The 25885-nt window shown below is 63.1% G+C and overlaps 4 protein-coding genes across 8 annotated transcripts; 2 read left to right on the forward strand and 2 right to left on the reverse strand.

Moving 5' to 3' along the window:
- Positions 1–536: 536 nt before the first annotated feature.
- BTBD19 (BTB domain containing 19) lies at positions 537–7789 on the reverse strand. 4 transcript variants are annotated; one of them, XM_049808005.1, is made up of 8 exons: positions 7588–7789; positions 5245–5482; positions 4776–4829; positions 3157–3216; positions 1793–1861; positions 1287–1418; positions 931–1056; positions 537–802 (listed from the first exon to the last, which is right to left on the reverse strand). In XM_049808005.1, exons 1-8 carry the CDS (start codon positions 7776–7778, stop codon positions 668–670), a joined length of 1005 nt encoding a protein of 334 aa, XP_049663962.1. In that variant the 5' UTR covers positions 7779–7789; the 3' UTR covers positions 537–667. The 4 variants fall into 4 exon arrangements, with proteins under 4 accessions (XP_049663962.1, XP_049663963.1, XP_049663964.1 ...); XM_049808008.1 differs by having other exon boundaries at positions 678–802; positions 931–1097; XM_049808006.1 differs by lacking the exon at positions 1793–1861.
- A 1444-nt stretch (positions 7790–9233) lies between these two features.
- On the forward strand, positions 9234–10360 carry DYNLT4 (dynein light chain Tctex-type 4). Its single transcript, XM_049808630.1, has 2 exons — positions 9234–9322; positions 9674–10360. Exon 2 carries the CDS (start codon positions 9683–9685, stop codon positions 10358–10360), a length of 678 nt encoding a protein of 225 aa, XP_049664587.1. The 5' UTR covers positions 9234–9322; positions 9674–9682.
- Positions 10361–11225: 865 nt separating this feature from the next.
- Positions 11226–18642, reverse strand: PLK3 (polo like kinase 3). 2 transcript variants are annotated; one of them, XM_049808876.1, is made up of 15 exons: positions 18402–18642; positions 17481–17588; positions 17278–17394; positions 16690–16819; positions 16515–16602; positions 15907–16002; positions 15005–15200; positions 14531–14657; positions 14022–14131; positions 13825–13942; positions 13637–13720; positions 13276–13438; positions 13019–13148; positions 12663–12773; positions 11226–12279 (listed from the first exon to the last, which is right to left on the reverse strand). In XM_049808876.1, exons 1-15 carry the CDS (start codon positions 18558–18560, stop codon positions 12085–12087), a joined length of 1932 nt encoding a protein of 643 aa, XP_049664833.1. In that variant the 5' UTR covers positions 18561–18642; the 3' UTR covers positions 11226–12084. The 2 variants fall into 2 exon arrangements, with proteins under 2 accessions (XP_049664833.1, XP_049664834.1); XM_049808877.1 differs by lacking the exon at positions 15907–16002.
- Positions 18643–23405: 4763 nt separating this feature from the next.
- On the forward strand, positions 23406–25702 carry LOC126041873 (SLIT and NTRK-like protein 6). Its single transcript, XM_049808216.1, has 2 exons — positions 23406–23477; positions 23744–25702. The coding sequence occupies exons 1-2, from the start codon at positions 23459–23461 to the stop codon at positions 24976–24978; spliced, it is 1254 nt and encodes a 417-aa protein (XP_049664173.1). The 5' UTR covers positions 23406–23458; the 3' UTR covers positions 24979–25702.
- Positions 25703–25885: the final 183 nt, after the last annotated feature.

The raw sequence follows: 25885 nt of genomic DNA on the forward strand, positions 1-25885 counted from the left end.
TGGTGGGGGGGGGTGTCACTGGAGATGGTGCAGGGTGCAGAGATGCCGGGCTCTCCCCTCCCACTTGCCCCCCCCCCACCCTCAAGCCCCAGGCTCCCCATCCTGCTCAGCCCCTTTCCCCACCGCTGCCATGGGCGGGGGGGGGGGAGGGGTGTTGTGCCCCTCCCCAGGCCGGTGCCAGTGCTCGCTGCCCGCTGCAGCACAGCCCCGCTGCCGGGGGAGGGCAGCACGGCCCTGGGGAAGGGCCCCAGCACAGGGCCCGGCTCGGGGTAGGGGGGGGCAGCAGTGGGGCTGGGAAAGGGGCAACTCATCCTGTGTCCCCATCCCGCAAGGGACCCCTGCAGCCCCGCCACCCCCGGGGTCACTGCCCGGGCTGCGTGCGGCCACCGCAGCGCCTGGATGTCCTCGCAGCCGCCTCATGGACCAGCTCCAACCCCCCCCCCCCATAGTCCCCACACCATTTCTTCGGGTGACCTGGGCATCCTGCCCTGACCCTGAAGCCGTGGCATGGGGCAAAGTGCTTGACTGATGCTCTTGGCCACGGCAGCACCTCCGGCAGTGCCCAGCCCCACAGCCTGCCCCACTGCGGAGCATCTGACCGGGGGGCACTGCCGCTGCCCGAGCCGCCGGGTTGAGCTGGGAAGGGGGACACCTCGGCTCTTGGCCGCTACTTGGCATGTGGGTCCAGGTGACGGTGGTGGTCGCGGGGCCTCGTGCCACGCCGGGGCCGGCAGAGGCGGGAGGGCACCCCGCTGCCCTTCCTCAGCGCATGGGACCGCCAGGCTGCCGCGATGCTTTCCGCCTATGGGGTCAGGGAGAGGGATGGGGGCATCAGCATGGCCACAGCGTGGCCCCCCCCAAACCCGGCCCTGCAGCATCCTCCAGCCCCAGAGGTCAGCCAGGGCACCCCAAGAAGAGGCAGCAGCTCACCGGGATGAGCAGATCCCGCTGGTTGTGGCTCTCCAGCGTCACCAGCTCGCTGGGTGCCAGCAAGGGCAAGCGCAGCTCCCGCACGGGCAGGGCAGCCACCTCGGGCACCGGGCGCTCCAGGACAGCCTGCCAGCCAGTGACATATGAAGGATGGGGCTGCTGACGTCCTGGGCACCGGGGGGGGTGTTTGGAGGGGAGTGAAACAGCCTCTGTGCCCATCACACAGCCCTGGGCTCAGGGACAGGGCGCCTGGGTTCCCTGCCTGGGCTGGTGGGGGTCCAGGCACCCCTTGGTGGTTCTGTCTGGGACCCAGCCAGGACTACCCCCCCACCCTGTCACCGCCGTGTTGCACTTACCGAGCTGACGTGCGCCCACTCCCGCACAGCCTGCACCAGGTCCAGCTCGTCCACGGCCAGGCGGTCGCTGCGCAGCACCCGTGCCAGCACCACGTCGGAGAGCTCGTGGAAGCCCTGTGTCCGCACCACCGCCTGCCAGCACACCGCAGCACCAGGATGCTGGTACCAGGACCCCACACCAGCCCTCCCCCCCCCCCCACCCCTATGGGCCATCAGACCCATCCTGGCACCATCCCTGCCTGGTACCCCAGCATCCCCCACCCATACTCCATTACCTGGCACCCCAGTACCCCCCTGCCTGCCTCTACTTGGCACCCAGCATCTTCTTCCCAAACATCATTTGCTCCCTTTCGTCCCCTGCCCAGCCTCCAGCCACCCCATTCTTAGGGGCCCTGCTCCCCTGCCTCATGTTGTGTCCCCCCAGTGTTCCCCATGCCACGTGCCCCCAGTGTTCCCCATGCCCTGGGGTACCCAGTGCCATGCTCCCCCATCACCCACAGCCATACCGCGGTGCAGCCCTCAATGAAGGCCAGGCAGTGCTGCTGGAGATCTGCCTGCCCATAGGTCACCGCAGCCTGTGGGACAACACAGACACCTGCAAAAGGGTCCAGGGCAGGAGGGACCCCCCCCCCGCTGCCAAAGCCTTACAGGGACATGGGCACTCTCAGGGATCCAGGTGAGGTGAGCATCCCCATGTGTGGGTGCCACAGTGTGGGTATGGTGGGGAAGGGGCACCAAGGTCCCCTCCTTTCCTGGCCTGCCCCATGGCAAAGGGTTTGGTGGTTTTACCACCCACAACGGTCACCCAGCCCCACCGTCAGCAGGAAACACCCGATTTTCCGCTGCTGCTCAGGGACATCACCTAGCCGTGGATGGATGAGGGGCCCCGGCATTGCACTCACAAGGCCACACTACAGGGACATGGGGCCACCCATCCCCAGGTCTCCTTGTGTGGGCACAGGGTCAGCTTAGGGCCCCCCCACATGTACCCCATGCGGCCCACGCCCTGGTGACAGCCCCATGGCTGCCAACCCCACTGCAGCAGGAATTTGAGGTGGTCTCATCCTCCCTCAACCCTAACCAGCGATGCTCATCCAAGGGCTCGCACTGCCCATCTGGGCACCAGGAGGACACGTCCCTGTCCCCCCGCGGTGGCAGCCCCTGCGTGGGGGTTACTCGGTACCAGCACAGGCAGGGCCAGCGTCGCCTCCCCCTCCATCACGGCAGGGGACCGGTGTTGACGCAAGCAGGGAGGGAAGGCGAGATGTTTTCTTCAGGTTTGTTTTGTTCTGGGGTTTTGGGGTTTTCTGTTTGTTTCCTCTGGGCCAGTTTTAGCTCTGTTTACGCCACGGTGGTCTGGCACCACGTCTGGCAGGAGCTTCTGTGCTTTGGGGCCAGCATCTCACCCTGAGAGCATCGCTTCGGCCTGAGATGGAACAAATCCCCCTTCTCTGGGGAGCAGCCTTGGTCCCACCAAGCAGCATGGCAGGGCCACTGGGAAAACCCCAAGGCTATTTTTAGGTGTCCCAACCCTCAGCAGGGTTTTTGGGACTGGACTCAAAACCATGAGAGCTCCCAGAAACCCAGTGCCTCCCTGTTTCAGACAGATGATGGCAAGGTCCTGGCACTGGGGAGCTCTGGCCAGCCCTGCTCAGGGCAGCGTGAGGAGGACATTTCCCTGCCAGGCTGTGGTGGCCCCAGGGTCCTTTGCAGCCCTGGCACAATGTGCCCAGGAGTTGGCAGGACAGCTGCTGGGCTACGGATGGATGGGAAATCCTGCCCCACTGAGCAGGAGGGTCAGGCCAGCTCCTGCCCCAAAATCGGATGGGTTATTTTTAAGCCTCTGTGACCCCACTGGGTTCAGACTTACCTGCAGGGCCTCGCAGACCTGCTCCACGCTCAGTGTGTCTTTGATGAACTTGACGCAGAGCTGGAAGACAGATAGGGAGAGGATGGGCAGAGGGGGGACCCAGACCTGCCATCCCCTCCTGCAACTCTAATCATCCCCTGAGCCCCCAGGACATGGGATATGGGACAAGGGGTGGAGGCACCTCCAGCCCCCCAGGTTTTCGTAAGGCAGTGATGGACTGTGGGATGTGAGCTCTCAGCACAGCCTGTGGGCAGCCAGCCTGGGCACTGATTCAGCCAGAGACTGAGCTTGATGTGACCAAACCCCAGCCCCTGGTGGGTCACCTAACCCAGGCCACAGTCATCAGCCATGTTCTGCCGTGGGGGACGGCCCTGGTGCCAGCTGCAGTGCACTGGGTGACCCCAGCTTTGCCCAGCCCTGCCTGCCAGCTCTCTGCCTGTGACTGCTGGGGGATCAGCATCTCTGGCTGCAGCCCACACGCGGGCGCTGCAAGTGGGATGCAGCCAGATGGGTACCTCTACTGGGGAGCAGGACCTCTCTCCTGCCCGTCTCAGCTGCCTCTCACGAAAAGGGGTCAGAACCCCTGGGAAACCCAAGAGGATGTGACATGCAGGGAGGAGCTGTCAGCTGGAGGAGAAGGGCCCTGAGTCATTGGCAGGAGAGACATGAGGTCACCCGGCAGCTGGGGACACCGTCACGGGCTTCCCCAGCTGTCCTTGGTCAGCCCTTTCCCCTCCACCCCTCCTCTATGCCTCTGCCCGCTGCAGGTCATCCTCCCGTGGATGCATTTGCTGGATGGTGGGGGTGGACTTGCGTGGCTGGGACACTGTGTCACCCTTTTTTGCAACACCCCTTATGTCCCTTCGCTGCCCAGCCAGCTGTTTCACAGCCTCGTGTCACATCTGGGGTTGGGCTAAGCTTGTCCCCACGGGGTGATAGGGCAGGTCCCATCCCACCGCCCCAGCACACAGCAGCCCGCGGTTCCTCAGCTCCTCAGTGAGGTCCTTCCTCAGCGCAGTGGGAAGGGAGGGGAAGTCCGGGCATGAGATGGCAGGTCACGCGATCAGCCTGGCCGTAATTCAGGAATCACTCTGATGACGTGGCCCGGCCGCCCTCCCCAACACCAGGCTGCTCCAGCTCCCTGTCCCCTCCTCGTCCGGCTCCTACCCTTCCTTTTTGATACCTTCCCAAGACCATCCTGCCTGAAGCAGCACCCCCTTGGCAGCACCGTGGCTGGGGTGCTGAGCGCTCCCCAGGACTGGGGTTTTCCCTACGGCATCTTCCTGCCAGATGACCGGAGAGCACCCGTGGGCAACGGCATAGGGGCTTTCCTGCTGCCCTTTGCCATGTGGGACATGTGAGGCCCCATGCTCTTCCCTGGGATTCCCCAGCCCCTGTGTGGCTCCCAGCCGGTGCTGCACCCCCTCAAGGGGGATCCCACTGGAGATACCCTCTGGGATCGAGAAGCAGGGGCTAAGCCTGCATTGGACCCAAGTGATGCACCACGGTGCCATCCTCAGAGCCACCTCCAGCCACCAGCCACACAGGGACCATCCTGGGGTGCTCCTCAGCACAGGGGCACTTGGGGACCACCACCCCCAGTCTAAGCAGGGCCGTACCTTGCACAGGTCCTGCAGGCCATACTCCACCGATGAGGTCAGCACCTCCAGCGCCTGCAGGCAAGACAGCCCTTGTGAGCATCGACAGGCAGGGCCACAGATGGGCATGGCAGCCCAGGGGCCAAGAGCGTGTATCCTCCTGCCTCTGTGGGAGCTCCCAGGTAGGCCATGAGGGGGGAAGGGGCTGCCACATGGGAACACATGAAGATGTCCTGCTGTAGTGTCCCCACTCCCAGCATCCAAGGTCTGCACAGCCAGCTGGGGCAGACACATGTGGAACAGGGTGCTCTGGACACTGTGCTGGGCTGAGAACCCACACACTCATTGCACTGTTAGCCAGCCAGAAAGCGTCATGCAGAGCATCCCCTCCACCTTCGGCACCCCAGGAGCTGCAGAGCACCCCCTAACTCTGCATCCCCCCCTTGTCCCTCCCTTGCCCGTGGTCCCTGCCAGCCCCATCCCCGCTTACAATGTGGCTGTTGAGGGTGACGCTGTTGGTGTAGAGGAACTCGATGACGGCCAGGAAGACCTCGGGCTGCACGTTGCCCAGGATGAAGGGGCCCTGGGGTGGGATGCTGCTAGGAGAGTCCTCGCTGCCTGCTGGCCCCTGGCCAAGCATCCCCTGGAAAGCCTGGCAGCGGCACGCCAGCACGCAGCGGTGCGCAAACACCTTCTGCTGCTCCTGGCCCACCACGAATGTCACGTCGCTGTGGGAGAGAGGAGACCATGAGGGATGTGGTGCCTGGAAAGCCAGGGTATGGGATATCCTGGGGCTGGGACAGGGCACACAGGCAGGGACCAGCTGGGTACCCATCCCAGCGGGGCAGTGCCTTTTAGTTTTAACCCAGGGGCTTTTCCTAGCAGAGGCATGGAGGAGCCTTTGCTGATGGCTTCTTGTGACTATATGGATGCTGCAGGTGAGGTGAGTAAGATGGGTCCTCTGGAAAGCACAGCCAGCTATGGTGCTGGTACAGATAGCCCTGGGTGCTGGCACAGAGCAGAGAAAGGCCAGGGACAGCTGGAGAAAGTACCTTTCTCTTTTGGCACAGCAGAGCTGGAGAAAGCACGGCTGTCACCAGGCTCAGCCTCCTTGACTCATAGGAACTGACTCACAGGCTCAGGGATGCGAAGCCTCCAGCATTGCTGCCATCAGGGCTAGCACTGGCCCCCCCCAGGCCTCTGGGACAGGGCAGCCTGTGGTGCATACTGGGGCATGGGGTCCATCCCGCTGCCCTGGTCCCCCACAGTCCCCCAGCATGGTTCCCCAGCCCCGTGGCCCCAGGAAAGGGAGGCAAGATCGGGGGAAAGGGAGTGGGCAAAGGGCAAGGAGTCTCCAGCCTGTGTGCACCATGCAGCCATGGCCCATCCATCCCCTCATCCCCTCCTCCTCCTCTCTTCCTCCATTCCAGCAGAGCAATGAGCACCCAAACTCTAGCTGCCATGAGGCCGTGCACAAACCTATGGCCTGACCCTTGTGGTGTTCCACAGGGAGATGGATGTACCCACCAGAGGGAAGGCCACCTGGGTCATCCCACACGTATATCAGGATACACATGGCTGGGGCTTGCTGGGTTGTGTGAGCAGAGCCTGACAGGTCTTCCATGACTGCTACTGTAAGGGGGCCGAAATAAACCGTTCCATAGCTATGGTCCACAGGCCAAGTGGGGGAAGCAGGGTGAAGGCTGTGGGATGCAGGCTGTGAGATGTGGGATGCAGGCTGTCATTATGGGGTGCAAGGTCTGGGAAGCAGGATACAGGATGCAGGCTGCAAGATGCAGGATAAAGGTTGAAGGATGCAAGATGCAGAATGAAGGCTGCAGGGTGCAGGCTGCGGGATGCAGGCTGCAGGAGGAAGGATGTGGGATGAAGGACGCGGGACAAAGGTTGATGGATACAGAGTGCAGATTTCAGGTTGCAGGATGCAGAAGGATGCAGGATGAAGGGTGTGGGATGCAAGATGAGAGCAGCAGGATATGGGCTGGGGATGACCAGGTGCTGGCAGCCACTTCCCCACTGCCTGGCACTGTGGCTGGGGAGTTTTCACTGGGATTTCTCTTCTGGGTGGCCAAAATTTCATCAGGGACAGGGATTTCCTCAGATAGCACTGGCTTTTGTGCCAGGCCTCAGCATGAAGCAGGCAAAGAGGACCACACAGCGAGACCGCTACCAGGCAGGCTGTGCCATGCCGTGTAGGTGGGGGGCAGCCGAAGCAGCGGCTTTCCATCCCCACTCCCTGCTCTGCAAGGAGGTGGTAGGGATGCCAGGTGCTGTGACGGGGGCCAGCCGGGCTGCCGCTTGCCCTCTGGGGTGCAGGGAGGTTGGAGATGTCAAAGGAAAGCACGGGTGAAGCCGAGCACGGGTGGCTGCCCCTGGGGAGCACAGCAGCTGCAGTACCCCCACTCCCGGCAAGGGCGGAAGCCCCAGCACGGGATTTAGCCTGGGACGCTGCCTTGTCCTGCTGGCACCATGCCCAGGGACAGAGGGGGTCAGGGCGCACCCAGGGACCTTCCCTCCTCCAGACAGGGGGTGGCAGTCCCGGGGGGGATGCAGCTGAGCAGCCGTGCGGATATCGGCGTTGGGGGGGGGGGTGGGGAGTGCTGCAAAAGCACTGCGGGGTGCCCCGGGGTGTGCACAAGCCATGCCTGCCCCGCCAGCTGCCCTGGGCTCCCCACATCGCCCAGGGGCCCCAAACCACCCTACCCACCCCCAGCAGGGCTCAGGCTGACGGGAAAGCAGCACAGAGCAGGCGCCGGGGGCTTCGGCATGGTCGGGGGTGGGGGGTGGGGGGGTTGGCGGCCCCTCGGCCCCTCACCTGAACTGGGGGTTGTTGACCAGGGTGCGGAGGGCGGCGGTGAAGGCGGCCGCTTCGCCCTGCAGCCGCGCCGAGCAGGGTCCGGCCATGGGCTGCCTTGGGGAGGGCGGCGGAGGAAGGCGGCGCAGGCGGGAGGCAGGCCGGCCGGCCTGGGGAGGCCGCAGGGAGGAGGCCGCTGCGCCGTACGGCATGGCGCATTGCTAGGGAAACCTGGCAGGCAGCACCGGGACCAGGCCGCCCGGCTGTCAGGGAGGCAGCGGGAGGGAGAAAGGGGGGGGGGGGGGCGGTGAAACGGCGAAGCCCACCCTTGCTGCCGAGGCGGCTCTGGCTGGGCGTTTGCCAGATGGGATCGGAATGGGGAAGCAGGCCTGCGTATCGCTGCCGTGGCTCACAGCGTGGCCCCGGCACCACCGGCATGGGGCTTGCCCCCCAGGCGGTTGCTTTGCTGCAGAGGAGCCTGTGGATGGGGCAGGTGGGGGTGAAGGGAGGCAGGCGGCTGGGATTTTGGAAAAGGCAACACGTGCACAGGTTAAACGAACAAAGATCACCCCCACCTCCACATGCACAGCCCCCACTGAGAGCTGCTGGGCATGGCTGGGTCCCCAACACCGGCAGTGGAGCAAACTCGAGCCCAGTGGGGAGATCTGCCTCCTGAAACGGCAAAAGCCTTCTCTCCTGCCGATGCTCCAGGCCAAAGCCCTGCAGCACTCATGTCTGCTTAGGACACAAGCGATCACAGGCAGGAAAAAGCATAACCAGCCTTGCCTAAACCCAAACCAAGTGCTGTGCCAGGGGATGCCCCATCCCTTTTTTTCACAAGCCTGGCTGGCTCTGAGGAGCCCACGGATAGGGACACAGGGAGGATGCCCACAGAGGGACCCACTTCGCTTGCCAGTGGCAGTGGGAGGGAAAGGGAGGAGCAGGACCTGCAGCCGATGGCAGCACCCCGAGGGAGCGGGGTCCAGCTGCCAGCGCGCTTGGCAGCGCTAGTCAGCGGCAGGCTATAAATACCTTTGACGGGAGATAGAAACACAAAAGCCGTCTCCACTTTCCTCAAATAGCTCGGCAGCTGGACTAGACAAAGGCACATTGACGGGGCAGCCGTGGCGTACCAGCTGGGCTGGGCTCCGCCGTCGGAGAGAAACCCCGCTTGGGGTCAGGAGCCCCCAGCAAACCTGCCCTTGGGCCAGGGCATTGTAGCAGCAGGGTCCCCAGCACATGGCAGGGCCGGGTTCAACACTCTCCCTTGGTGCAGGGGGGATAAGTACCTGAAGGATGCAAGCCTGTGGGTAAAATCAAGCTGTTGGAGGTCCCAGGTCTGGTGCAGCCTATGGTTGGGGTGCAAAGCGGTGATCACAGTGTCTGTTCTCCACCCCCTGCTCTTCCTTTCAACACCAGCAAGCACTTTTCAGGGCTAGCAGGGAGCAGCTGAGGTTGGAGGGCACATGCTCTGAGCGACGGTGTCCCTGTGCTGGCACAGCTGGAAATGCAGACAGGGCAGGAGTGGAAGGGGACAGGGCTGTCCAGGGACCAGGAAACAAGGAGTTACAGGAGCCATGCCCCAGAGCAGCCCTGGAGAGCTACAGTGTCACGTAGCAACACTTCATGCTTCAGGAACACAACAGGTTTAGCCCTGCTCACTGTGACCAAGGTTGGTCCTGGCTAGCTGGGAACACAACATCAGCTGGAGACAAGTCCCCTGAGTTTACCCCAGCAGGGCAGGAGTGGGGCTGGGGTAAGTGTGGGACCAGATGCAGGCAGGAGGGCTGGGGAGGCTGGAGGGGAAGGAGTCGCTCACCTGTAGCGGGGGGAAAGGCTGGATGGAGAGGGGAGAGCAGGGGGTTGGATGGACCATGTGTGGCTGAGCTGGATCAGCCCCAGCTGGCCAAGGCTGCTGGGGATGGAGGTGTTGGAGAAGGGAAGGCAGCTGCCGCAGTCCCCCCAGCCCTTCTGCATCCAGCCCCACATGCCAGGAGGCATGGGATTTGTGGGGGACAGGGAGAAGCGAAGCAGAGAGGCAGTGGGACAGGGAGACTGGGGGACAAGCCACCTCCCCCTGACATTCAAAGCCACCTCTCCTTTCCAGGCCACCCATATGGCTGAGCAGCTGACCCCAGAGATGGCCCTGCCAGCCCAGGTGACAGCTGCAGACAACACTGAAGCCCCTCTGCTCCGGGCCACCCGCCGTGGCTCGCAGCCCCCAGCTCCAGCCCGGAGCACCGAGGAAGGCAAACCACCACCCCTGCTCTCCCGCCGCAGCTCCATCCTCAGCACCCTCCCGGCACCCCTGGCCAGCCGCCGCAGCTCTCTCGGGGCAGCCCCGGGTGGCAGGCGCCCCTCCATCGGCCCCTGGATGCTCCACAGCCGTGTGAGCTTCTCCGGGCTCCCCCTTTTCCAGCCCATCCTCAAGACCCGCCTCGAAAACACTTACAGGATGGGGCCAGACGAAGGCTGCAAGTTCAATGCGGGGCGGGTGCAGCGGGTGCTGGAGGGGGCCCTGGCCAGTGCCCTGGGGACCACAGTTTACAGCCCCCAGGGCAGCGCCCTGCTAGCCCAGAGCCTGGCTGAGCTGCTGCAGAACCAGGTGAAGGAAGTCGTACCACCCCGCTACAAGCTGGTCTGCCATGTGCTGGTGGGCCAGCAGGGCCAGCAGAGCCTGCTGGTGGCCAGCCGGGCACTGTGGGACCCCGAGAGTGACAGCTTTGCCTCTGCCAACTTCTCCAATGCCTCCCTCTTTGCTGTGGTCACAGCGCATGGGGTCTACTTTGAGTAACACTTGCCTCTCCCTCCACCCAGCCTTGTAGAGCTACAGGGAGAAAACAGCTGAAATAAAGAGGCTTGCTCTAGCTGTGGCTCATACCTGGAGTCTTTGGCCATGGTACACACAGGGAGCAAGGCATGGTCACACCTCAGTGCCCTGATGCTTGCTACAGCCCCCAGCCTGGGCTCACACCCATGCTGTAGCTTCCAGTACCACAATCTGCAAGCAGAGCCAAGCTGCAGCAAATGCAAGCCAAAAGGCTGCGTTACCCTGGAGCAGGCAGCTGCCCAAGGCCACGCTACAGGGAGCAGCTCAGCCTACTTCCCACAGCACAAGCTGCTCACAGGCAGATTGATTACACCAGCACTGGGGAAGGAGGTAACAGATCACCTTCAAAGCAAGCTCATGGAGTAGATTAAAGTCCCTCCTCTTTCCTGGCTTCATGCCCAGCTCCTATCCCATCACACCAGGTGTCATAGTGCAAGGACCCAGGCACCCCACCCACCCCCTGGGCCACAGCCCCTGCCTTTTCCAGCTCAGCAGAAGCATGAGAGCAACTGGGTTTGGTCTAAATGCAGAGACACTTGGGAATGAGAGTTTGGCAGCAGCAAGGAAAAGCTGAGGCAGCCCCAGGGCTCCACAGGCATCAGCAAGAGCTAACTCTGCCCCTCCTGCCAGCCCCAGGAAGGGCAGTGGAGGTACCACACCACATGGGCTCCTCACCCCCATCTTGCCTTCCTGATCCTGTCCCCCAGCAACAGCCAGTGTCAAGAGGGGTCTTGCCTGGCAGGCAGAAGCAGCCCTGGAGCAAGGATGATGGGGAAGCTGAAATCCTTTTGTGACCCCAGCTCCAAGCAAGGCAGACAGTTTGCCCTTATACAAATAAATTTTATTTTGAGGTGAGTCAGGGACAGGGGAGCTGCACATGGACAGACCAACAGGAAAATAAATAATTCCATATAAATAAGATACATAAATAGTCCCACACAGCAGACTGCCTTGAAACAAGAAACCTCCCTGGGTCCCAGCGAGACAAGGGCTTCCTCAGGCAAGCCCTCGGATCCCCCTCCCCCCCCCTTATCAAACCTCAACTTGTACCAGACAATTCACAATTTGGGAGCATACAGGGCCCAGCTGGGCCCAGCACAGCCCCCTCCTTAGTGTAGCAGTTGTGGAGTGGCATACACCAGCCCACACAGCCCCCTGGCAGGGCAGGCAGTGCCCTTCACCCCTGTCCACTCCTGGGAAGGAGTTTTTCCTACCCACAGCAGCCAAGCCTTGAGGTCAAGGCTGTGCCGGTCCTCTCCAGGCCATAGAGAGGGTCTGTGCAGCTGGTGCATCACCTTGGGCAAGACAGCCCAAGCCCCCACTGCAAGCAGCTGCCAGCCAGGGCAGGCTGGAGCATCAGGCCACAAACAAGGCACAGCCAGCCCCAAACCTGGCTGCAGGGCACTCACCCACCACCTCCCTGTGCCACCCCAGTCCACTCCACCAAGACCAGCACAACCAGAGCAGGAGCTGTCAGCGGGAAGACAGTGATTGCCCAGAGCCAGGGAGCAGCAAGGATGTCCAGACCTGCTGCTGTAACCACATCCACATGTCAGTCCAGAGTCCAGCTGAGCACTGGGATACAGGGTGCCCAGGTGGGCAGCCAGCACCACAACATACCTCCCATCCTGTGGGAGGGCAGGGGGAGACCTCTACATCCAGAGAAGGTCCCCCCCCAAGGTCCCATGCTAGGCTTCAGCCCGTTCTTGGAGGAGCTTGAGGATGTATCTGAGGCGGCGGTGGAGCTCAGGAGAGCAGCCTAGCTCCTGGATGCTGCACAGCTTGTAGGTGTAGGAGTTGCGTTCCCGGTTGATGTAGGTGACAAGGCAGGAATGGTCAGGCTTGCTAATGATCACCTTGGTGTGGTCATTGTAGAAGTTCACCTAGGAGACAGGTTGGGCTTGGTTTAACCCACGCTTCCCGAGGCATGTCGGGAGCCAGGATGGAGCCATGCTTCCTGCCTCAACCCGTTCCTCCTCCCTGACCTGCCCAGGAGCATCCCTGCTCCACGCCCCACAGCAGGAACGCAACAGCCCCAGCACCAGGGCAGACAGGAGCAGCTGACTAAAGTGTCATGTCCCCCATGAGCTGGACAAGCTGCACCAGCAGCTCTGGGCACTAGAGCAGCATCCTGCACCCACAGCCGTTTTTCGCAGCTGAACTTTGCATTTGGGCTGTGGCAGACGAGATCTGACACAGGCTAGGAGTCCCCCGCTGGTGGCCTCCTCACAGGGGTCTGGGCATCTCCACTGTGCCCCACACATACCTGCAGGGTGCCACTGCTGAAGAGCATGAGCAAGGCTTGGTCGGTCTTCACCCACTGCAGGAGGAGCAGGGCCGGCTGCCCGAGGTCATCTGTGCTGGGCAAGTCACCTCCCTTGGAGAGAAGGGTCTGCATAAGCCACTGGTCCCATACACGGGAGCACTGCCACCAGCATACACACAGCCAAACCTGGACACATCCCCATTGGGGTCCCCACTCCCAGGACACAGCTCTCTGGGTGTCCACCTGACCGCAGTCTGTGAGCTGGGAGTCCCACAGGCCCAAGCAGTGTGGTCAAGCCATGACCCAACATTCAACCCACCCGTGATCCTAGCCCACCCCAGGGCCCCAGCACCCACCTTCATGAGATGCTGCTCCATGTAGGATGCAAAGTAGCGCAAGACACTCATCTGTCCCTGCAGCTGCTCAGGGATGGCGGCCACAGAGAAGACAAGGTATTTGCTGTTGGTCGGGTTGTAATGCACAGTCCTGGGAGGGAGCAGAGCATGAGCTTCAGGGCCACCCAGCACCAAACCCACCCCTGGCACAGCCTCCTCTTGCCCCTTCCCACCCGAGGGGCTTCCCCAAAGACACCAGCCCCTTCCCCAGCGCTTACCTGTGGTTGGGGGAAAGCGTCATGTGCGTGCCGTTGTTGAAGAGGACCCCAATGCTGCGGTTGGAGAGCTGGTAGCCAAAGCCATACTTGTTGGAGTAATCCACCCACTTGCTCACCCAGACAAAGTGCTCATGGCGGGCCAGGGAAGCTGGGTTTTTCTCCGCTGGTGGAGAGGGGAGGGGGTGAGCAGAGCAGGCAGTCGGCCCCTGCCCACCTCACCTCCCCAAGGGGGGGAAGCAAACCCCCCACAGCAGGCTCTGGGTGGCATTTAAGGTACACCAAATAGCAGCCATGCCTTCATCCCATGGGGAAGGGGATGCACAGCACCCTGTCCCATCCCAGAGCAGTCCAACTGGTTTACCTAGGGGCATGGAGGAGAGGCAGGTCCGCAGGAGCTGGACAGCCGACTCGATGATGGCAGAGGCAGTGATGCAGTCTTCAAAGGCTGCAGAGAGAAGATGACGGGCTGAGTCAGCCGGCCCCGCTATCAGCCAGGGCAGGACGGGAAGCTCGGGGCAGGCTGGGGTGGCCTGGGCAGGTATTGCTCACCCTCACAGCTGCTGGCCATCGTCCCCCGGATGGAGGGGGACACAGACTTGTGAGATGTCTCCTCCACCACTGTCTCCACGGGGCTGGAGCTGGCGCTGCGGCATGATACGGGGGTAGCCTGCAGAGATACCTGGCTTTATCACCTTCCTGCCTGCTCCCTTAAGGAGGGGTGCGCACAGGCTCGGGGACATTCTCACCTCATTCCCTTCCACGGTTTTATAGCTCATCTGCCGGCAGATAGAGGTCTTCATCAGCCCAGTGACCAGCTTGGAGATGTCATCCTTGTCCTCCAAAGAGCCCTTCTTGGCTGAGGAGAAAGCAAGTGATGAGCCCGCTGCTGAACGCAGGGGGGTGGGGACATCTGGGCCACCTCTCCCAGAATCTCAGCTCTCCCTCATCTGCTCCCATGCCCACAGTGGTGAGGATGGTGTCAAGCAGCTGCCTCCCGCTTTCACTTCCCAGTTCTCATGCAACACAGGGCTTCCAGGAGGAACTGCCCCCATGGGTTGCAGCACAGCATCCGCTCTCCAGGCGCACACCCATGCCAGGCCACCAGCCACCAGAAGGGCAGGGGCACACCCAGCTTGTGCTGGCCCTGAGCAGGGGGTCCACAAAGACCCATCAGGAGGTCTCTCCAGGAGATAGGACCCACTTCTCCTTGGAGGAAGGGTTACCCAGAGGCTCCTGGGCAAGTGCATGGACTCACCCTTGGGTTTCTTCTTCCCAAAGAGTGTCTTGGTGACTTTAGCGAACAGACTCTTTGCTGGGTTGGGGGGACTCAGCTCTGGAGCCATCACACAGCTGCTGGGAGGGAGCTTCTCAGGCGTGTAGCCCTGCAGAGAGGTCAAGGCAGAGGTTTGGTTTCCACAGCCCATGTGCTCCAGGCAGAGCAGCTGCCTTGGGCTGACCGCAGTCCCTCACAGCCCTCCTGACAGCCAGCTTGCATTTCCATTAAGCCTTGGCCCCACAACTGGAATTAATATGGGCAATTGTCCATGTTATAGGGACAGGGTAGCAAGAGCACACCAGATCCCTCAGTTCCTCTGGCTGGCATTTGGACAGGACAGCAGCTGCTTGCGTTGAAGGACAGAGACTTGGGCTCTGAGGACCACATCCTGCACACCCCCAAAAGCCTCATCCCACCCAGAGAAAGGTCAACACCAGACTCCCACCCACTCACCTTGAAGAACTCATGGTCCAAGATCTCCTCGAGGGTGAGGCGGTCCTGGGGGTTGCGTCTGAGGATGCCAGCGATGAGGTGCTTGGCAGGCAGGGAGAGGAAGGCCGGGAGGGTGTACTCCACCTGCTTGATACACCTGTAGGTCTCCTTGAGGTCAGAGGTCTCAAAGGGAGGGTTCCCACACAGCAGGGTGTACCTGGGAGGGGACACACGTGCCACCGTCACATCCCTGCCAGGCTTGTGACTCAGCAGCACTTAAAGCAAGGAAGTTATTGGCATTTGGCCGGCCACACCTGGCCGGGAGCACCACTTCCAGCCCGGGCGGCCGCGCTCACATCCGGCCACGCTTCCTCCTAGCAACTGTTTAGAGCAACAGGCGAGGAGCCCTGGGGAAGGGGAGAGAGCTGCCGGGCGAAGGCCACCCTCTGCCACCGCCGCTCTCACCCCTCCACGGCCACCAGGGCGGAAAATGGGACAGGAAGCTTGCGGGCAGCGGCCGGGCAAAGGGCTGGATGCGCCGAAGCAGCGCAGCGATCGCTCCCCCAACAGAGCAGCAGCAACCGCCAGCCACTGAGATTTTCCGTTTATCAGGTTTGCGAGGCGGTCGAGCCTGCTTTGAACCAGAGCTGAGCGTGGCACGAGAGTGCCTGCTCTTCGCAGCTCCCGCTCACGCAGCCCTCGGGAGCAGCGTCCCGGGGTGGCAGGCAGCACCCACTCCAAAGTGGGGCTGGGCAGGATCCAGCCGCTTGTTCCCCTCCCCCTGGTTTTTGGCAACCGCTGCAAAGCCACGAGGCAAAGCGCAAGAGGACTTCCTCATCGGGGCTGCTCCACAGCCCCGCTCTTCCCCAGCCCGCGCAGGCAGGGCTGCCCGGACCCCTCCCCACCCAGCAGCACAGACTTACATGACGCAGCCCAGAGACCACACGTCCGACTCTGGCCCATGGCCCTGCCTCAGCAGCACTTCTGGGGCCAGGTAGTTGGGGGTCCCACATATTGTCCTGTGGGGCAGAGCGCCAGATCAGCGTATGCTCTGTATCCCCTCGCAGACAACCTCCCCCGCCCCAAGCCCTGGGATTCAGATTGCAGCCTGTCCTCCCCCCTCCATTTCGCTCTTTGTGGCCCAAAGCCCCCCTCCATCTACAAGGAGCCCCACACAGACTCTCCCCCTCTCCAGCTCCTGGGGGTCAGGAGCAGCTGCTCCTGGGGAGCCATTGGGAAGAGCTTGTCCTAGAGCCAGGGAGGAACAGAGCCTTTGTGTCCCAGCCCGTGCAGCCGGCAGGGCAGCCAGGCAGGCACAATAGCAATAGTCAGCACATTGTCCTCCCCGACGGCTGCGAGCTCACTCCTGAAGGAACCACAAAGCCCCCAGCCCCCTCGCCTTGCCTGCAGCTGGGGCAGGAATCCCTCCCCCACCAGGCTAAGAGGGACCACTCACCCCTCCACCCTCCCGGGAAGCTGCAGGAAGAAGAAGAGTAAAACCTCAGAGGGCCCTGGAATAGGGAAAACTCACTTTTTCTTCTGGTCAGAGGTATCCTGGCAAGCAGCTAGCCCAAAGTCCCCCACTTTCAGCTCCATGTTTTCATTGATGAAGAAGTTGCCTGCAAGTCAAGGGCGATGTGTCACCACAAGTCCCTCTGGGGCAGCTCGCTCCCCACACGGTGCCCTGCCTCGACCACAGCACTCACCGAGCTTGAGGTCTCTGTGCAGGATGCCCTTGAGGTGAAGGTATTTCAAGCCTGAGATGATCTGTTTGAGGTAATAGCGCACTTCGGGCTCCAGCAGAGTATGGCGGGCCTTCCAGATGTGGGCCAGGGACTGCAGAGGGAGAAAAGGAAGCTTAGTGATGGCAGGCAGGGAGAAGAGGCAGCCCTGCTGACTAGGCATGGGGCAGGCAGGGTCAAAGCCAGTTCTTCCAGAAGCTGCACATCCACAAATAATCCTCCTTCCACAGCCATGACCTCAGCAGACTCCCCACACAAGGCTGGAGGTTGCTCAGCACAGCCAGGGGAACCGCTGGATTTATGGTGGCCTCACCAGGAGCTAAAGATGCCAACAAGAGCAGGCAGCCCGAGTAGGACAGGCAGCCAGCGCTGTCCCCAGCGCCATGCGAAACCGCACAGCTTGTGGCTGACCTCAGCGGGTGTGACAGGGCAGGCAGCAAGGCAGCCCAGGAGAAGGAGCGTGCTAACAAAGCACCTCAGATAAGACCTGCTCCAATCAGCCACGGCTCTGTTTAGGAGATCCTTTGGCAGGGAGGCCACACCAGCGCTCACCTTCCTACTGCAGTGTTCCAGGAAGATGTAGATGCTCTCTGTGTCCTCAAAGTAGTGGGAGAACTTGACGATGTGCTTGTGGTGCAAGTCCCGGTGCAGCTCGATCTCGTTGGTGATCTGAAAGGGAGCAGCGGTCCTGGGTGAGCCCAGGACCCCTGCTACACCCTGCCAGCCCAGCGCCCCACCAGTCCCACAGCACCCACCTTCTCCCGCTGGTGGGGTTTAGCCACCCGACTGTGAGGAATGACCTTCACGGCATAGGTTTTGTTGCTGGAGAGGTCCGTCATTTCATAACATCGTGCAAACCCACCCTGCAAGGGAAGAGGTGGTTACAGATGGGTGAGAGACAGCTCTTCGCCCCTGCCTACAAAGCCTCCTCCTCCTCCTCCTCCATTCCCTTGCAGCACAGCCCGGCGAGCGTCACACGCTCCCTCCTGCTGCGTCGCCCACTAAGATCTGAACTGTGATGCTCTCAACCAGGGATTTTCTTCACCCGGTTCCTGTAAGACCTCCAGGGCGTTTTTCCTCCCCCCTTGGCCAGACTCCGCATCTTTCCACATGACAGATCAACCTGGAAAGTCCTGCGCCGGGCAGGGAGCCCGGGGACCGAAGGCCACCGAAAGGCCGCCCCACGGAGACAGGTTTTTCCTGCCGTGATGTCAGCCTCCAATCTGCACACTCAGCCGCCGAGCCCGCTCGGGCCGGGCTGGGAACCGGCACCCGCCTCCCACACACGCCGCTGGCAGCGGGAGGAAAAGTTGCGTGTGGCGGAGCGGCGCGGGCCGGCACCCCTGGGAACCGGGGCACCCGCCGGCCCACGCAGGCCCCGCGGGGCGCCCCGAAACCGATGCGTCTCCGATAGCCGGCAAGGCATGCAGCCAGCCCGGGTGATTCACAGCTTCCAGCGCTGTTGCGGACCCGCCGGGAGAGGCGGGGAGGGCGGAGGCGGCGTGCGGCGGCCGAGGGGCCGCATCCAGCCCCGGGGCCACGCCGGGGCGGCGGAGGGGGGGTGGGTGTCGGGCGGGCGCGCAGCCCCCCACCCCTCCCAGCCCCACTCAATCCGCCACGCCGCGACCGGTGCTCCCCCCCGCGGCGGCTCCCCCTCCCCCCTAATTCCCCGGTACCTTTCCCAGCAGGCGGCCCTTGCAGTAGGAGCGACCGGAGACCGGGTCGGTGATGATGCGGGTGGTCTCGGCCGCGCGGGGCGGGGGCGCGGGCGCCGGGGCGGGCTGTGCGGGGAGGCAGGCGGCGGGGAAGGGGGGGAAGAGGCCGGCAGGCTCCATGGCGGGCGCGGGAGGAGAAGAAGGAGGAGAAGAAGAAGGAGGAGGAGGCGGCTCCGCGGGGCTGATCCGCCGCCACCGCCGGGCCCCGCGCACGTGGCCCCGCCGCCGCGCGCTACCGCTGCCGCCCCGGGAATCCCGCCGGCTTTATCAATAGGCGCGCTGACGTAATCCCCGTAGCCCCGCCCCCCCGGGCGGCCCCGCCCCGCCCTTAAAGAGACCGCCGCACGGGGATAGGCGGGGGAGAGGGGGTGGGTGTGGGAAGGGGCGGCGGGGTCTTGCGCGCTAGCCGGCAGCCCTTGGCCTGCCGTGACCCGGGAGGGGGGGTCCAGCCGCGGCCCTGCTGCCTCCACCGCACAGGCCCCCCCCCCCCCCATACACACAGAGCACTCTCCCCGGGCACCCCATGCCCCCTCCCCTAGACACAGAGACACCCACAGATGGGGATCCCCCTGGACACAGGGATCCCCCATAGACAGGCAGAGACCCCTCCTCAGCTGCCTCTCCTCTCAACCGGGACAGGCAGAGCCCCTCCCCACACACATTCCTAAATACACACACCCACTCACATGACACCTCCCCTCACAGAGGTGACCAGCTTGTGTCACACGACCTCCCCGGGGACTGGGGACCCCCTACCCACGCCCCACGGAAAGGCTGTGGCCAGGGTAGGATTTCAAAGCCCAGGTGTTTGCTGTGTGCCCTCCCCCCCCCCCATGCCAAACCTGGATGCAGACAGACACCCCCCTGGAGCCCCTCACTCTGTACCAGGGGCTGGGGAGGGGGGTCACAGCCCACCCCAGGTGGGGTGCTGGGGACGTAGGGGACAGTGGAAGATGCAGGTGAGCTCCGTGGCTGGACTGTCCCCTGGATAGGTGTCCCTTGGCCATGCTTTGCCCCGGCTCCATCCCAACCCTGTGCCCCACTGACCCTCAAACAGCCCCAAAAGGTCAGTCCCCTGTGGCTGCCCACAGTGGCCAGTCCAGGACTGGGGACCCGCAGGACTGTCCCACTGAGGACCTCCATCCTTGCCCCTCGGCACCTGGGCACCCCGTCCTGGGCTTCCTGGGGGCTCTGGTGGTGCAGGGTGGGCCTGGCTGTGCTGGCCGGGGTGTGGGGTGGTGTCCAGGCAGTGTGCCATAGCGGTGCTGCTCTCTAATGGCCATGAGGAGGACACGTCTCTGGATCACCCGAAACAGGTCATGCGGGGCATGTCTCTCTCCCCACGGGTGTGGGATCTGGCAGAGGTGGCTGCAAACCCACGGCCCCCGTGAGCCTGGAGCAGCAGCATTGCGAAAGCAGATCCTGCTGCCCTTCCCCTGCTCCACACTTGCACACAGGGTAACTGTGTGTACGTCCCTTGGTCTGTGCCTCAGTTTCCCCACTCTGCGCCCCACCTCTGCTTCCCTGGGAGAGCTCAGAGCTCTGGTCACAGATGACGGATTTGCTCCTGAATATGCTGAAGTTTTTGTATGAGTACTCCCAGCCAAACAGCCCCGTGCTTCACAGCACAGCTCCTGTGAGGGGAATTAACCCCCTTTTTTTGCTGCAGGAAAGCTGAGCACAAAAAAAAAAGCTGAGCTGCAGGGAGAGAGGAAACGAGCCGGATCCGTTGACTTTTCTCAGGTTTCCAGCTTTTGCAGAGGAAATACGTGCAAACCCACCACCCAGCAGCAAACACGCTCCAGGAGCAGGCAGGGAGGCTGCTGCCTCTTGGGGGAACGCTGCCTGTTTCCACCAGGGCCCCAGGGGCTCCCCAGGGCGTGGGTGGCGTCATGGGGCAGCACTGGTTTTCCGACAGAGGCCCCAGCTTGGGGCTGTGGGGAGCTCCCCGGGCAGAGCTGAGTCAGCGTCTGGAGTCAGCGTGTAGGTGGAGGCACCCAGGGGTGCGGGGAGGCCCTGGGGCACCTGCCTGGGGGTGGCGGGATGACCTGCGTGGGGCTTGCCCCGGGGTCCCCTGCAGAGGCACAGCGGGGACCAGCGAGGGCTGAGAGCTGCCGGCTCGACTCCTGCTTCCCACTGGCTCCAGGCAAGTCCTTGGGCCGGGTCTGGGGGCATGGACGGACCCCACAGCCCATGTCCCACCAAGGCTGAGGAACCTCCTCTCCAAGAGGGATGGAGCCCGGGAGCAGCCCCCCTTCCACCTGCAGCTGGGGTCTGTGGTGATGCAGAGCATCGCAGCCGGGGTTTTTCCCATCACCGAGCTGGGGCGGTGGGAGGAAGTGTGGTTTAACATCAACAACCTGCCTGGCCTGGGGAAGGGGAGGCTCTGGCGTGAGCTCCCGTCTGCCTGCAGTTATTTAGATGGAGTTACAGTAAAAGGGAGCCAGACTCTCTGGGGAGGCGTACAGCGAAACCAGGACAGGCACCCGATGCCAGTTGCATCAAGGGAAATTCCATCTAGATACTGGGAAACGTTTTTCCCCCTGTGAGCATGGTAAAATATTACAGGAGCCCAGAGAGGCTGCAGGATGTCTGTCTTCCACGATACTCACACCTCACCTGGTGCCCCCCAAGGCCTCCCCACCCTCACAATATTCAGTGATGCTCAGCTGCATCAGGAGCAGTGAAGCTGAACCCAGTTGCCAGCTTGCCTCTGTGGCTGGGCTGCCTTCTCGGGCCAGCTGCACGGCATTGCTCTGTGCTCTGCATGCAGTGACTGGGCAGCAAAAGCAATGCCAGCCAAACACCCGTGTCCCCCCACAGTCTGGGGTGCAGGTGAGCTCCGCAGGACTGAGGTGACAGCCCTGAACCCCTCGGGAGAGGGGTGTTCCCCTCCCTTGGCTCTCTCACCTGGTGAGCTCCTGCAAAGCACGGGGCTGCAGCCGCCAAGGAGGAGGAGGAGGAGGGAGAGGGTGGCTGGTCCCTTGGGTGAGCCGGGGAAGGAAGCACCAGCGCCAGCACCAGTACCAGCACCAGTGCCAGCAGAGACCAACCCACCCCAGGGGCTGGCTGGGGATGTGCAGAAGGGAAGGTGCAAATCTGGGTGAAGCTGCCTGGAGAGAGAGATAAAAGCACCTGGATCCTTCTGGATTAAGGACATACTTGGATCTGGGGTGGTATGTAAAATGCCAGTGCTGGAAGGTACCCCCTGGGATGCAGGATCTGGCCCAGGGAGGTTCAGGGAGCCCTCTGAAATCTCCTGCAATGGGGTTTTGGCTCAGCTACTGCTCTGCAACAGGGGAAGCAGGGGAGGCTTTACCCCAATTGGGGTGTTAGCAGGCTCCAGCCCGTTGGTGCCAGCTTGGAGCTGTGTGACCGTGCCCAGGGCACCCCGGAAGGCAACTCTCGTCCCCCCAGGCCAGCGCGCTGCCAGCACCTCCCTTCCCGCAAGGGCCCAAATGCCGTTTCCTGCGTCCCACCCCAGCAGCCGGGATCTGGCCAGACCTGCTTCCCTCCCCGCTCCATCCCATCCCATCCCTGCTTCCCAGCAGAAATCCCTGGTGCAGCGTTTGTTGCTGCAGCATTGGCTGCGCAGCGCAAGGTGCTGGCACCCCAAACCCGCTGCTCACATGGCAATCAATGCCCGCAGCAGGATGGGGCAGGTCCCACTGCCAGAAACCCACCCCTCTGTCAGGGTTGTGGGTCTGGGAGAGCCCCAAGCAGGGTGAACGGGACATGGGTGATGGGTCTGTGCCAAGGGGAGCTGCTGCTCTCCCACTGGGGGCTGGAGCGTCCCTGAGCTGAGGCGTGAAAGCAGCACCTGAGGTGCTAGTTTTGAGCCACGAGCAAGGGGTGAAATCAAGGGAAGAAACTCTTGAGGCCTGTTGCCTTCGCAAACATCGCTGCATCCCTCAGGATAGCACTGGTGGCCCAAGGCAGCCTGAAACAACCCAGTGCTTTTATTACTGGTGCGCTCAGCTTGCCAGGCCTCTGAGGCACCCCAGATATGCAGCACATAGGGTGTCCTGGCACTCTGCACCCCGAGCCAGGACAAAGAGCGGCCGCCAGAGCCCGGCCCCACTGCGATCACCCCACTGGGCCCCGGGAATCACAGCACTGCACACGTGCTCAGGCCAGGTCCCATCTCACCCACCTCCCACCAGTACCGAAGTGCTGTCAGTGCCATACCATGGGCCTCGGTTTACCTGGTTCACACCGCGGTGAGTGCACATGCACTTTCAGGGTGTGGAAACACAGCTCCCCTCTCCAGCGCTGCTTTTCCTGTGGGCTGTAGTGCTCGTGTCTGACTCTGCTCCTCCTTCGCAGCCTGGGACTTGAGCAGGATGGAAGGAAATTGTAGGGGGTCCAGTGATGGAGAGAGAAGCTGGCCCCTTTGGTCCCCATCCTACAAGCATGTCCACTCTGCATCCGCTCCCCAGTGGGGCTGGGAGTTGCACCATGCACAGAGGTGGGAGCCAGCCGGGCAGAGCCCTCTCCCCATCCCAGGAAGGAGGGGAACTCAGCAGACCCCAGCCCGGCCCCTTTCTAGGAGCTCAGGGGGCTGGTGCTGGAAGGACATATGGCTTGTGGAGGGGGCAGAGGGGAGCGGAGAGATTGGGGGGAAGCTGGAAAGGGACCTCGCTTCGGGGGGATCGAGAGGGGAGGGATGGGGAGGGAATGGGGCTGTAGGAGCCATGGTTTATGGGGGTGGGGGGGGCAGAGGAGGGTGGACCAGAGGGCGGATTGAATGTAGGGGCTGGGGACAAGCGTATTTTGGGGGGTGCCACCACGCAGCGCGGCTGGAGGGCCCGTGGCTGGTGGCAGCTCAGCGAGGGGACGGCGCACCTGGGGCTGAAGGGAGACCGCGGGCAGCGGCCGCGGGGCGAGGCGGGCCGGGGCCGGGGCCGGGGCCGGGACCGGGACCGGGGCGGGCTGCGGCGGGGCCGCCCCGCAGCGAGGCGGAGCCGGCGGCCGCGCCCGGCGGGGAGCGCGGCGGGGCGGCGGAGCGGCCCCGGACGATGGGGCGTGCGGCGGCAGGTGAGGCCGGGCAGGGCGGCCCGGGCCGGGGCGGGGGGCGAGCACAGCCCCGGGGGTCTCTCCCTCAGCGGGACGTCGGGTGTGAGGCAGCCCCGGGCTGGCGGGGGGCGGTAGCGCTGGGAGGGGGGGGGGGGGCTGCGGGGACCCGGGTTCCTTCCCTGGGTGGGGGGAAGAAGCGGGGTTCACCCCTCCGCCGTGGCGGGCTGGAGCAAGGGGGAAGCTGGTCCCGCCGTGGGGGTCACCCGTGCCCTCTGCTCTCCCCGCAGGCGCCGGGCTGGGGACCGTGTCCCTCTGGGGCAGCCTCCTGCTCGCTGCCGGCCTTGCCCTCGACGCAGCACCGCAAAGCTGCAACTGCACGGAGCGCATGGACTTCCAGGCTTTCCAGGAGGCTCCGCTCGCCGAGAGCTGCTGCCTCAACTTCACTAGCTCCAACATCACCCACCTGGACTGGGGCGCGCTGGTAGGGGTGCGGGGGCTGCGGGAGCTCTACCTCTCGCACTGCAGCATCACGGATATCAGCAACGCGCAGGGAGTCCCCCCTGCCTTGGAGATCTTGCACTTAAGTCACAACCTGCTGGAAAGTCTCCCTGGAAGCTTTCTGGAAGATGCCCCTAATTTGAGGGTCCTTTATCTGGACAGCAATCAGCTCCAGGAGCTGCCCAATTCCTTCCTGAAAGCATCCACCCAGGTCCAGGAGGTCTACCTGGGCTTCAACGCCCTGACCTTCCTCCCCGCCAGCCTCCTGAAGCCATCTCTGCTCCAGCTCCAGCTCTCCAACAACAGCTGGGACTGCAGCTGTGCTTTGCTCAGCAACCTGGAGGGTTGGCCCAGCCTGGCTGCTGAGGTCATCTGCCACACACCGGAGCAGTACCATGGCGTGGACCTCCAGAGCATCCCTCGTGATGAGCTGTGCCGCTCGCACAGCCTCACCGCCCTCTTCGTCTGCCTGCCCTCTCTCCTCATCCTTGCCAGCGTCACCTGGTGCTTCTGCAGGCAGAAGAGAAAGACCAACTACAGCCTCCAGAGCAGGTCCCAGAGCCACCTGGCCACGGCAGAGAGGGGTAATGCGCCGGTGCCTGCAGAGCCCCACCACTACGTCCCCTACGAGCTGCCTGCCGCCCCACCTGAGACCGAGAAGAAGGTGCTGCTGGGGAGCCAGGTCCTGCTCCAGCCCTCTGCGGACCTGCTGGAGAGTGGCAGAGACCTCTACGAGGAGGTGGAGATTCAGGTGGGATCCCCCAGCAGTTCCCAGGTGCCAACCCATAAAGAGCAGCGGGGCACGGGGCTGGGCCGGCAGGAGGACACCCCGGCACCGAGGGCAGAGGAGCTGGGGGGTAGCGAGCCAGAGGTGGACACTGTCAGCGTGAGCGAAGTCCTGAAGGACTCTGCTGACCGGGAAAAGATCTACATGAGTCAGTCGACGGACTATTACAACCTGGTACCTGGCATCGAGCTGGAGGACTCAGACAATCTGGAGTATGAGAACATCGACCTGCACTGATGGCAGGACTCAGGCTGTGTCTGGGACACACCGGGAAGATGGCAGGGGCCGGGCAGTAGTGAAAGCCAGCAGAGCAGGAGAGGCACGAGCTGTCCTGCCATGGCTTACAGTGGATGCTTGCAAAGCTGCACCCCCAAATTCCCATCCCTTCCCCTGCGCTACCACGTGCACCCCTTGCTGGCCATGTACTGCAGCTGGGCATGGGGTGCGAGGGTGCTTCAGGCACTGGGGACCCTGCCGCAGGCTGGCGGCATTTGGGGACACGAGTGCCGGCAGTGCCCGAGGAAGGACATGGAGAGGATGTGGGAGCTGGTTTTGGGGACCAGGTGACAATACTGTGTGTGCCAGACCCACTGACTAGGGCCTCCATCCTCTCTTGCTGGAGCCAGATGGCATCTGGCACAGACCTGCTGCTCCCCAGCCTGCAGAGAAGAGGGTCTGGGGGCGTGAAAAGGGACTGGCTCTGCCTACGTGGTCTATAGGGGGTGTCACATGTGGACTGGGTGCCCTGGGCGCCCTGGGCTTGGCAACTGGAGCCTGGGGTGGCTCTGCCTGCTGCCCACCCCACATCCCGCCATGTCCCACCATGTGGCACAGGGGCTTGAAACAGCTGGTGGACATGTGCTGCTGCACACCCTGGGGGCGCAAGTGGGTGTGCGGGGTGCACACACACACAGGGAGGCACTGGAGGGGGCCCCTTGCAGATTCCCCTGCCTGATGTACCGCCAAGCCCTGTAGGATCCAGCTCTCAATAAGAAATAAATCATTTTACTCCTGGCAGTGCGGCTCCCTCCCTGTGTCTGTATGGTGTGGGGTGGTGGGGAGCTGACCGATGGGACATGGGGGAGCGCAGCGATGGGGGGGCTTCACTCCTACCCCATCTCCCCTCCCATGCCCTGGGTGATGC

This window comes from Accipiter gentilis, chromosome 8 (genome assembly GCF_929443795.1).
Source record: "Accipiter gentilis chromosome 8, bAccGen1.1, whole genome shotgun sequence".
In the NCBI taxonomy this organism is placed as follows: Eukaryota; Metazoa; Chordata; class Aves; order Accipitriformes; family Accipitridae; genus Astur; species Astur gentilis.